Here is a 12,855-nt window from a genome sequence, read left to right as displayed (position 1 = left end):
GAGATCTTTGGTTATCTGAACAAAACCCTACTACGGATATTTTTTTTTTTTTTACTTACCTTGCTACCATTTCCTTTTCCTTATTTGATGCATATCCACTGCTACTGAGGATTTTTGATGGAGAAGACAGGAAGTAGAGGCAGTGATTTGTAAAGTATTGATCAACTAATGGTAAAAGAACCTAAGAAATATAGACACAAAATATATTTTTTACAGAGTACAATGGTAAATGTAGCAGCAATGCTTTGATTGGTCAAAGTTCATAAAAAGAATTTTAGTTCTTTAACAACTGTATTTTTTATTTGAAACACAAACTCATGTAAATTAAAAAGTAAAGTCTTAAAATTGTATTCAAAGTTACATAAATAATAAGACTGCCACAGAGATATCTGTTTTGGATCTAATACTGCATAGGAATATTTCTTTCTGCTAATTAGATGATATGCACTTCAGTGATATCTTGTGGCACAAAAATCAGATTAAATTTATATATTCAGTGAGAGTATTTAATATCATGTAATGAATAATCTGCCATTTAAATTTTATGTTCCTTCTCATACAGAAAGAGATATATTGGAGTATTTTGAAATATTTGAATCGAGCAAATATCCTGATATATTTTTGAAGAAATTTTAAAATGTTTGATAAGTTTGATTATTTATCATACAAAATGGAAAATATATATTTCCATTATGTGAAAAGCAGTCTAACATTATACATCTACATATTCTGTATAGTGGAACATATATGAACATGAAGTAATCACTCACTTTAGCAAAGAATTTTATTTCTTGGTCATGGGGAGATTTTTCAGTTTTTCCACTGGTTACAATGGCTTCTGCAAGGATACAATCAAGGAAAACACAAATAAGAAGTTGTCTAATAAGAAATAACACAATAGATCTTTCAGATATACTTGAAAAATTAGTTTTATTCAAAAATAAAAGAGCAGAAACTGTTTAGCTAGTTACAAATGTTCAATAATTTAATCTGAAAATTAAAAGACATTATTTAAGTTTCCTAAATGCAATAAAAATAGTGATCACTAAAAATGCAAACCTATCAATCAAATATTTAAATTTCAACAATTCTAACTATTTTAAAAATAAAATCTGCAACTTACCCAAATGTGCAATAAACTCTTGAGCAGAATCAACATATTTTAAAATTTTCTTCAGAAACTTAAAGGCAAACCTCTTTTCCATGGATGAAGCATCCAACTCCATGTCATTCAGGCCCCTGTTTTTAAAAGGGTTAAGAGAAGTAGCATTGATGATGAAGTAGTACAAATGGTGACAGTACTACAAAGCATTTAATGCCTCATTTTTTTATTGGGGTAAATCTTCATGAGAAGGAGAAAATGACCATGGTAACACTTAATTATCAACTATCTAGGAGGAAATAGAGAAAAATGAACTGACTTTCATAAGCGGTATGATAGCTTATGATTAAAGTGTCCAAAATACATGCATCCTAGGTTAAGAACTTCAGAGTGCTACCTTATTGCACAAACAAAGCCATCGTGGATCTGAACCTAACAAAGTAATGCATTGGTCACTCAATTTTTACTGCAGGCACATTTGCATTCCAAGCACTTGGGAAGTCAGCAGTTGCATCTTTACAAAGTCAGCCTAAGTACTACCCTTTATTTCATTGATCACCGTTAAACTTCATTTTGTCTTTTAATTTTATGAAGGAACAAAGCCAAAATTACTTCAGCTACTAAATGAAAACTGAAATGTAAGTAACAAACTATTATATTATTAAATTATTTGAAAAATTTCAACAGAATACAATAATTTCTAAAGAGGCATGTATTGTTTATTCTTTAGTATAAATCCCTATACATAAATCATGGCTGATCATACAAGATATTAAAGAGAGATAAACATACGTGTGGTTGTCTGGGCCTAGATTTAAAGTACTGGATTTAAGTACAAATGAAACTTACATGACCAAAATTCTAAAATTCTTTAGGATCACACGCCAATTAAGATTGGAAGGAGTAGGTTCAAGGATCAAAATCTCATAATGACCATGGAGATGGCATAATATTTGGCCACCCTCACCATTAAAAAATAATGGTGAAATATTTTCTTATATCTAACTAGAATTTTCCTTGCAACAGCTTATTACTTTTGAGGAGTTAGTGTTTGACCTCATTTTCTCTATAACCTTGCATGAAGTAGTTGAAGACAGATATAAATCCTATTGTAGCCTTCTGTTTTAAACCTGAAAAAATCCAACTACTCCTCAGAGCCTCTCCTGGCATCCATCCACAGAGCATCTCAGTGGCCTCCCACTTGAGTGACTTTGTTCTCAATGTCTTCCTTGGTGCTGGAGAACCAAAACTGGGACTACATATCCTGAGAGAATCTCATAATCCATCAACCTGCAGAACACACTCACTGATAAAGCCTGGTACACAGTCAGCTTTCATTGTCACAGGGACACATTTCTGATTCATGTTCAGCTTGCACAATTCAAAGAGCTTTTCTGCACATCTGCTCTAAGGCTTGGCTCCCCTATTCCTGGGATTACTCCATCCCAGGTATAGGATTTTGGATTTACCTTTGCTCAATCTCATAAGATTCCTGTCAGCCGATTTCTCCAGACTATCAAAGCACTTCTGAAGGGTAGTCAGACTCTTCAATTCATTGCTAAGGGTTCGTTCCACAAATCTGCAAACAATGCTTTCTGTCTTGGCATCCAGGACAAGAACAGGGATTTTTTGCATTACCCTTTTGAAGGCACTTAATTTTAAACATTTTAAAATTCATTCTTTTTTCAAACATACTTGCTTTCACAAGTCATTAATTCTTTCATCTTCATTTCCTTGAAATTCTCTTTTACTTTTGTTGAGTTTACAACTTCTTCATAGTCTCTTTATTCCAATATCAAAAGAACTAAACTCTGATTGAGATTGCTATTGGTAAATAGTGGGTGACACCCGGGACATCTAAATGCTTTATCAAGTGAGGAAGTAACTGAGTGACTTTAAGGAAAACCTCTGGTTAATCATAAATGGCTACTTCATTTGCTTCCATACAGCCTCTTAAAGCAGTAGCAGATAGCAAGACTCAGCCTTTATCAGTTAAGAGAAAATAACCTGGCCAAAGGACAGGCAGACTACAGAGGAGCTGACCAGTGTGTCAGAAGTAGGGAAGAAGGAAGGAACAGGTAGTTTGTGGCACTGAGGCAGAAGAAAGAAAGGAACAAGAAAAAAAGAAAGTTGCTGGACTCACTTCTGTGGTATAAGAAAATGATCATTTGTACTGAGTCCTTACCACTGCTATGGGAGTAAATTAGGGAGGTAAAATGGAATATTAGATTAGCAGTTTAAAAACAGCTGTGAGAGAAATCCAAGCAAAAAAGTAAGTCTGAGAGAAGGTTGATGCAGCAGAAATTTTAACAACAAAAAAAAATCTAATAATAAAATATATGTGCTTGACCATGTCAGAACACATTTAAGAGGAAAGAAATGGTTATAGAGTCGGGGAACAAAGCCAGAGAACCGAGGAAGACATTTCAATCCCATTTTAAACAAAAACTTAGTAGGACTCTAACCTCTTAGTTTAATTTGTGAAAAAGAATTATTTTAAGAGTTCTAGTTTGTATGCTTTGATGACTCCCTATTAATTTATCACCTGTGCAATCAAATTATTTAGTATGAATTAACAGCCATGTATGCTTGAGAGGCATCTTCTGCTGCCTCACTTTCACTAAGGAGACTAAGTACGTATCTGTATTTTCAGCGAGGTCACTGCAAATATTTTCTTTTTCAATTTAGAAGAAGTCCTGGCTCTTAAGAGATTACACATACTTTACTAAATATTGAAAGATGTTGATAGGTCTGTGAAGTATAAAAAACAATATCCAAAGAGTTTTCAGAGATTTAAAGATGTGGAACAAAATACTACATTGTTTCTAATTCATACTTGAGTAAGGCCTGAAAGATTTATCTGTATGTCATAAACACACTAAGTGTTTCAAAAATGTTCTCAGCAAAGAGAAAAACTCGAAAACAGAGGCAGATGGTATATGTGAAGTACACATACTGTTCCGCCTATACATTTCCAATTATAAACAATTTCTGTGTTTTAATGATTAGTCCAACATTTTCAAGAATGACATCTTGAAATGTGATAATTGCAATGAGTACTTCAAAAGAATTTTTAATATATATGCATATATTCATCTGAAGAAAATACTGAAAACATTATAATCTTGATTCAACCTGATGCAGACAATCACTGCAAACTCTTTGCCCATATCAATGAAGAGTTTGAACATGTTTTTTCAAGTTGATTTTCCCATGATGTAACACTGAAAAAATTTATTTCCTTATCCAAACACATGCAGCTGCAAAATTTGAGCATTTCCATCGGTGTTTCAGAAGATAATTCATTTGCATTACGTAGACCAGCTTTTCTTATTCAACGGCTCTGAAGCAACTATGGAGGTTTGTGGTGGTTTGACTGCAAATGGGATTTCTGGGATGCTGTAGTCAAACCAATGGGTGCTCAGATTTTAATTTTGGCACCTGATGTGGCCATTGGGACATTTGGATCTGCCTCTGAGAACACAGGGTTAAAAGCAGGTCTCCCCCCTGGAAGGTTCTCTTTGGATTTCCGGAGGGAGAGAGTTCCATCTCTCCCTTGGCCCAGCTGCTGGCTGGGCAGGGGAGGGGAAAGCCACGCGGCCTGGGAGACGTGGGCCTGACCCTGAGGGGCCCAAGGGTAGAAGCATCGAAGAACTACTGAGAGGTATTCCCCCCCACCTTCTGGGAGACCGAGACAGAGAGTCAGAGCCGTGCCTGGGAGTTACCTTGAAACTTGATAAACATGTGCAGCAACAGGCAGCGCCGCTGAGAAGGAGGAAAGGGTGGGGGGAAGAAGGCAGAGGAGGCAGCGATGCGTCCAGCCACTTGTGGGAGCTTTTAACCCCTTTGTGGACAACGAAAACTTTACAGAACATTAACCCTTCCTAGAAGAGTGATGAAGGTCTGGGCAGAGAGAGAGATGTTGGAAGAATGGAGAAGATGGAGTGGCATTTTTTGCTGGACTCTTTTTTTGTCTAGCCATGGACTGTTTCTCTGTGATACAGAGACTGCTTCCAGGGGTGGCAATGCCTCAGAACCAGGAGGGTTCAATGTGGGTACCCCTCAGCCCCAGGGGGTGCAAAAAACATGGAGAGGACAGATGTCCCAAAGTTGAGACTGTGCCTTTTTGGAAAGAAACAAGGCATCCTTAAAAGGAACCCTAGAAGCAGCCCTGGTCCATGCGCAGTGGTGAGCACTGGGCATGGAAGGAAGATGTCACCATGGCAGATGGTCTCTGGGCGGTGCTACGTGTGACAAGAAGCCCATGGCACAAAGGACTCCTTCTCTTGATGAACTGAGGATTGAGTATTCTAAAGGGTGGTGCCAGACCGAGAGTTGGTGATTTGGGAGATGTACAGTACTGGAAATTTGGTGGGGGGAGGAGGAAAATGCTTTTGCAAAGTTTTCATTTTCCTTGTGTGTTTCTTTTTTTTTTTTTCCTTTCCCTTGTAGTTTAGTTAATAAAGTTTTGTTTATTCCTAAGCAGGAGCCTGCTTTACTTATTCCTGGTCACATCTCACAGCAGACACCAGGGAGAGGGTATTCTCATGGGGGCACTGGCATTGTGCCAGTGTCAAACCATGACAAGGTTATAAAAATATTTAGTGGCATACCTACATTTTGGGTACAGGCTGAGAGCCTACATATTTGGCAGGAAGGAATTTTTCTCTGTAGAACTACAGAAATGTATTTAGAACTGTTTTCTTATCTCTTAGAAATATTGTTAATTCTTGAAGTGAACAAAGTTACATTTTGAAGATCCAAAAAATGGGTTTTTATAATTTCTGAGTATACTTTCAATAGAGTAAAAGACTTGAAAGGCAGATAAAAATGAAAATAGGAACGATCTGACTCTATGCATGTACAGAAAAATTTGTTTGTGGATACAATTTAGTTCACAAAAATGCTTAATGCCAGAAAATTGAGGTTTCCTATGTGTTCAGGTGTTTCACATCAAATAAAAGAGGAGAGTTACAGTATAGTAATTCACAATTCCATCATATAAAGCAACATACTACCGTAAGAAGTCCTCACAGACCAGCTTACTTTGAGACACAGGAATTCAAGTTGCAGTAAAACTAAGGACGTCTGTGCTTTTGCTAGAGTAGAAGTTAGCGCCCACAAAGTACAGCCACTTTGTCTTACTACTTTACAGAACTCAAAGCAATATTTTTTTAAAATACTTGATTAAAAGGCAGTTTTACATAGATATGTTTCAGTATCAGACCTCTGGTTAATTTTCCCATGATCTTTACTGACACTGCTGGCTGCTAACTTAGACATTTTAATCTATCCTCTTATTTAATTACCCTACTGTTGCACTTTTTATTTACTGTGATCACATACTTGTTAAAAATGTTGCCTGATCATGCTGTTTTAGAAGAGTCTTTCTGAACATGAGAATAACTCTAATTGATAGAAGACATGCTGAACAGTAATTATGTTAATAACTGCCAGTCTGCAGGGAGATAAGATTAACATGCTGGTTTGGGCACTGAATGCAAGCAAACATCTGAAAAAATGTGCAACTTACCGAGATATGATTATACCATTGACTTGAAGGAATTTAAACAGCTCTTGTGCCTTTTCACGGTCCCGTGATTTCTCCTTGGCTGTCAGTGTGTCATAAGGTACCAGTAAAGGATGACTACCTCCACCTTTAGTAAGTGGAAAGAACTGTAAGTTTTTCTACTCTAAGATTTATTCTGCTTCATGTAGAAAAGGAACTATTCATTTTTATTGTCTTACACTCTTATCTTTCAGATTGCTTCTTTTCCCTCATTCTCCTTGTCTTTTTTGGTGTGATTCACAGGTGTGATTGTGGCTTACCTTTGCTTTCCAACTCCATTTTCTTCTTTTTGGCCCATATATTGTGGTAGTTTTCTGCCATTACCTCAACCATTCCCTACATCAGAAAAAACAATATTTGGTGATGATTAAAAATTCTGTAACTCTATTCTATTTTCTATATTCTATATTTTCTATATTCTATATCTATTAAATTCTACAACTCTACATAGTCTTAAGTCTATGCTCTTGCGATACAGAAACGTCATAGTTAAGTGGAATTTCTATATTCTTCTGCTCTTTGAAGTCAGCACAAGCACACGATACACATATTATAACATGCTATTGACAGCCCCTTCCCTAGCTTCATGCCTAATTTTTTCTGGGAACTCAGGAAGTACCAATGGCATGAACAGTGGAAATTTCATGTTTCACTGTGTAAATAGCATGCACCCTTTCTACAACAGCTTATCATAACAACAGTCACAAATACATTCATAAAACCTAACAAAATTCAACTCATTAATAATATTGAGACTAAATACATTCATTCCTTTCAGCATAATATATGCAAAACACATATACGAACCTGAAGCTCCCTAGAAAGTGGCACATTAGAGAGATCAAGTGGTGTTGGGCTATACCCATTTCCCTGCAGGGGAAAAGAAAATTAGTCTCAGATAAAATAATTTCAGATAAAAGAACCAAATATTCAATTACAGCATCGCTGTTATTGACTTATTATACAAATACGATTCCCAATTTTATACTTTCTTGTGGAAACTGTTCACCTATTTTGCAATGTACTGAAGGCACTGGATGATCAAAGGAATGGGCTTGCTAGTATGGAAGCATGCAAGTTGCTGCAGACACTTAGATCTCTCTATTCACAATAGGTGGCAAGCTGCAAAGAGCTAAGCTTTTAGCCTAAGAGGAAACCAATCATGAGACATACAAGATGTGCCTTCAAAACATGACAGAACCATGTGGGATCAGCCTGAGTGAGCCCTGTGCTAAGGACGAGACAACACAACAAAAAGATAAATTATTTTCTTGAGGAAATTAAAGACTAAGAAAAATCAGGCGAGCAATATATGAACACAATCTTCAACTGGTTTAAGTGAGAAAGCTCCAGTTCAAAAACCTGTCAGAGGTGCATGTAAATGTGAGTGGTTGCATATAAATCAGTGATTTCAAATGTCTGCTCAAGTTAATTATGTGCTGAAAGCCTCTACTCTTGTCATGTCCTTGTCATGCATCTTCTTGGCCAAGAAGGTGCAACTGCAGAACAAGTTCAACTGGCTGGAATCAGAGATTCCAGAGAAAGCAGAATTTCTTATAAGGGAGTGATGTTTGCTGAAGGGATAAGAAATACTGAAGTATTATGTTGTAAACAGTGCTCAGGGGTCCTTTTGGTGAGCAAATAGTGACCTGGAGAAGGAATCCAACACAGGCTTAAAGTGCCAGGTGCTGATGTTCACGGGATCAATGCTGGTGCAAGTGTACATAAGAAATTAGCTTGTGACACAGCTTTGCACACTCCATCCAGGATTTGTCTCCAATGCACTGCTTCTTAACTCCCACAATATTTATGTACAAATGTGTGTAATTCACCTTGAGGGGTACAATAATAATTCCCCAACATTCGTCATAATTTTAAGCAGCTTTCCTCCTCCAAGACATATTGACCAGCAGTCTCAACATGTGATTATAAAAATCTACAAATGGAAAAAATAATCTATCATCACCTGAAAATTTTGCCTATAGATTAAAAAAACCCCAAAACTGTATTAAATGTGCAATCTAATTTGTCAGTCATAATTAGAACCTTAAAAAAAGCCCATGTTAGGCTCTTCTGTTTGACCAAACAAAAAAAATTTGCTATATTTATTTTTTTATAAAAGTAAAGACTTTAAATGCTTCGTCTGTTTTCTTTGAATGACTATATTAAAAAGCTTTTAAGATCTTCTAATATAATTAATATCTATGGTCTCTTATAGCCTCATTGTCCTAAAAGCTTTTTGGAATCCCCCCTTTAGTGTGGCAAAGTGTTTATTACAGTGACATGACTTCCAATCTTAGAATTCTACCATTAAAAATTTCTTTTCACTAAAAGAATATAAAATTGACATAATTGTTTATAATTTATTGGTAAATTAATTAAAAGGTCTTTTGTTTTCTAAAATCAAGGTGTTCTACCTTACCTGACTAGACTGAGATATGCTGCGAAGCTTTTCATTTTCACGCTGATGTATCATTGGTTCTCCTCCCTCCTTGGTCCTTTCTAGGCTCCATCCCAAGGCCAACATGGTTTTCAATGATTCTCTGGCAGGCCAACGATAAATTTCCTTTTCCTTTAAAGAAATAATGTAAAATTGTTCTGTATTTAGTAAGTAGGAAAGGCACAATAAAAATATTCTGTCCTACTCTACTAAGTGTCATGTACCACAAAATTACAGAAAATTTGCATATTGTATGAGAACACAAAATATAGTTCTTTTTACACAAGAGAAAAGCTTTGAGATACCTTCAATGAAAAAAAAATATTCTTAGCAGCATTTATTGCTGGGGTAAGTGTTAGAAACTTACAGCACTGCAATGAGCCCTGTAGCAATAATGTAGATTGGACCTGGAAACTTATTCATTAATTCCACCAGCAAAAAATAATAAAAGAAATGGTGGTATTTGTGAGTACTAAAAATTAGTTAAACAAGTATGTATCTTCAAATGCATTAAGCACTCAAGACCTTTTTTTATTCTTCCTGTATTTATATCCACTCACAGATACAGAAGGTTACTGAACTACACACATCTTCATATAAACACAGTTACCAATCAAAAAATAGACAACAGCCCATATTCCAACACTCCTTTGAAAAGTAGAAGTGTTAGAAAAAGCCTGAAAATATGTGGCAAATTCTGAGTATGCTATACTAAGACTTTTCAAATCAATTAAATAACAGTATTTCAGGTTGTATCATAAACCAGTTGCTCAAAATGACAGCTTTTGAGGATAGGCCTGATTTTTATGTTGAAAAGTTCTAATTTCAGACAATTTAGAAAATTCTTCTTGAACTGCTTAAATAGCAACCGACAATGCTTTGGCTCCTCTCCAAAGATTCTAAAGCAATTTACAAACCTTAGGAAACTCAACATCTAGGAAACTCAACCTCTTTAATCCTTCTTGATTCTTGTCATGTCTTTTTTCTGAACAGGAAATATGTGGTGAAGAGGGACACATGAAATTAACTTGTGTCTCCCAGTGAATCATTACAAAAATAAGTAACAGAATTCAAATTTGCTTCACTGTTCTGACAGCTAGAAGACATTTGTGCCTAGTCAAGAAATTCAAAATACTTTAAATGTTTTTCTGCATTTTCAACTGAATCATCTCCTACACATTTTTTACATTTTGCTACCATCTTTCTAGAAGACAAAATTGCCTTAATATATGTTAAATTTCACTTTCATTAAGGTCCAGGAGTTTCTGCCAGTCATTCCTCATCCATGGGAACCTGAAAAAACTGCTACTGATACTTCTGAATTCAAATTTGCTGAGGCCTATGAAGAAAGAATTAACATTACGCCTAATGGAAGTAAATTATACAAGACTCAGTGTAAGATTAACTGAAAAATAACTTCAGCATAAAGTTGTACCTATTAACTGCAAGAATTCTTGTTGATTCCTCAGCCTGACATTTAACAGAATATATTTGAAATGGATTTTTAAAGCACACAAATCAATCTACTTCATATTGATGCAGCTGAAATTTCCTCTATTACCTTTTCAGCTAAAGTTTTGAAAGGCCTTATTAATGGATGAGTCTTCATATTTTCATCCAGTGAAACACCATATTTCCATCCACTGTTAGTCTGAAAAAGTGAAAAAAAACAATTGCAAACCCCAGTGAAATAAGATGAGAACAACACTGATGAGTGAGAGCAAATTAAGCAGTTTCCTTTTGTCACATCAAGCTGCTAATCCACTTCAAGAGCTGCTCAGTGCCACAGGGGAGGATCTGTGGACGTGCAGGAACAAAACATGCCTGAGGCAGAAGGGGTGCCACCTGTGAGCAGTGGGTCTCACAACACCAGTCCTGAGCCTAACTTACACTGCCCCTTTCAAGAGGACTCATGCTTTGAGACAGCACTGACTGTCCCAAAATACAATAAATATACTGTCACAGTTCTCTGGGAGGCCAAAGTCAGAAACACAAAGAAGAATATGTAACATTACCAGATCAAGAACTGAAGGATGTAACTAATAAATCCTTGACCTTAAACAACAGCAACTGAAATTTATGGTTTGAAATTATTCTGTATATATTTACATATGCATAAGTAAGTATATGTAAAGTATGTATAAGTGTACCTTCCTCTACAAATTTGCATACATAGATCCTCCCAAACAAGAGAATTATTTTATACAACTCTTTCATAAAATTGCTGTGCATTTGTTATTAATTGTTATAATAAATTATTGAAGATTTCACTGTCTTTTCTTCTAGCTTTCTAGAAATTACAAAATAGAAACACAACATAGTGACAGACCATTAGGAAAATTATTGAGAAATTCAGTACATAACATGGTTCTTAAAGCTACGAAGAAAGAAAATTTATGAGTACTTATCTGAAACAAAAAATTACATTAGGCTGTACTTTCTTAGATCATAGAGCTGCCGCAGTAAAACTGAATCTCTGACTCCCAGTCAAAAACCACCATTACCAGGCAAAGTGATGTCTAAAGAGCTGTATATCCTTACCTATTTTTTAAAAAAAAACCCAAAGAACAATAAAAACCCACCAAACCCCCAAACAAACAAAAAAACCCCCACCAACTCAAACCAGACTCTCTCTTTTTCAGTCCCCTCAAGTCTCTCCTAATAAATTCTTTGAAAAAGTAACTAATTGCAATGTATTTTCATAAGCACAAGGTTTTTTCCACATATCCCAAAATAAATATCTAGACATCTGAACAGTTAAACTGCCCAGTTTCAATTTTAATATTCACCCTAGGTAGTCCTGGACAGTCTAGTTGCCAGTCTTAAAATAACTCCTACCTTTTCAAAGGCCCATTTATCGTGGGAATGTTCAGCATACTTGCTTACAATGTACTCCAGCTTCTCAGGAAGTACAAGGCTGTAAGCAGAGAGGGCTGTGGTCATTCAGTTATAAGTTACTGCAGTCTGATTTATGAAAAAAATGTCAGCACCAATCAAAAACGCTTCACCTTCAAATGAAGGCAATGCATTTGGCATGGTAATTCCCTGTTCTTTAAAAGAAATGCCACAAAAAAGGCATAGCTATAATGGCACTTGCAGAGAACCTTTAAGTACATAACAGTCACACTTTTAGCAACTGCAATTGCAAAGAAACAAAAACTTGCTTCACCATAATCTACAGGTAAATGTGTTGGTAATTCTTAATAAAGAATAATGTTAACATGGATGCTTCACAATGCATAATGATGGAAGGATAAAACTTTAATAGCAAGACTGAGCTATTGATCCTCAGTTTTTGAATATAAAGTCTGTATTCTAGAAGCAAAAAATTACTAGGAAAGCCAAATCTATTTAATCATTCTATGTGATCTGCTTATTTTGCCATATTATGTTTTACAGCTCAATTCTCAAAATTAAGTGAAGATTTTATAAAAAATTGGGCTACAGACCAATTGAATCATCAGATTTTTGTGACGTACAAATTGTCATAAGCACATGCAAAATAATGATGGTTTCTAATTTATCTATCCCAAACATTTGAACTATTAGACAAAAGGTACATAATAAATATAGAATTTACTATTTCTTCTGCAGACATAAAATGGAAATATTTAACATCTGTTCAGGGCTGAGAAGAATAAGATTTATGTCTGGTAAACAGGACAGGTTTCAGTGAAGTATTTGACAGAAGGAAGCAAAAATCCCCGTATTACTTCTGAAAGTCCTAATACCATCAACATGCCA

General features: G+C 35.5%; 1 protein-coding gene across 1 annotated transcript in view; it reads right to left on the bottom strand.

Annotated features, from left to right (window-relative positions):
* The window catches only part of RYR3 (ryanodine receptor 3), a 194,180-nt gene that overhangs the window by 58,743 nt on the left and 122,582 nt on the right, over positions 1 to 12,855 (bottom strand). The window contains exons 52-60 of the mRNA XM_064713454.1: positions 11,950 to 12,028; positions 10,673 to 10,762; positions 9,094 to 9,243; positions 7,479 to 7,541; positions 6,932 to 7,007; positions 6,636 to 6,759; positions 1,124 to 1,239; positions 771 to 838; positions 60 to 181 (exon numbers count right to left, since the gene is read on the bottom strand). Coding sequence (XP_064569524.1) covers positions 60 to 181; positions 771 to 838; positions 1,124 to 1,239; positions 6,636 to 6,759; positions 6,932 to 7,007; positions 7,479 to 7,541; positions 9,094 to 9,243; positions 10,673 to 10,762; positions 11,950 to 12,028 — 888 coding nt within the window. The remainder of the gene's footprint in view (positions 1 to 59; positions 182 to 770; positions 839 to 1,123; positions 1,240 to 6,635; positions 6,760 to 6,931; positions 7,008 to 7,478; positions 7,542 to 9,093; positions 9,244 to 10,672; positions 10,763 to 11,949; positions 12,029 to 12,855) is intronic.

Source organism: Zonotrichia leucophrys, chromosome 5, assembly GCF_028769735.1.
Source record: "Zonotrichia leucophrys gambelii isolate GWCS_2022_RI chromosome 5, RI_Zleu_2.0, whole genome shotgun sequence".
Lineage (NCBI taxonomy): Eukaryota > Metazoa > Chordata > Aves > Passeriformes > Passerellidae > Zonotrichia > Zonotrichia leucophrys.
This window is presented reverse-complemented; position numbering and strand designations above follow the sequence as displayed.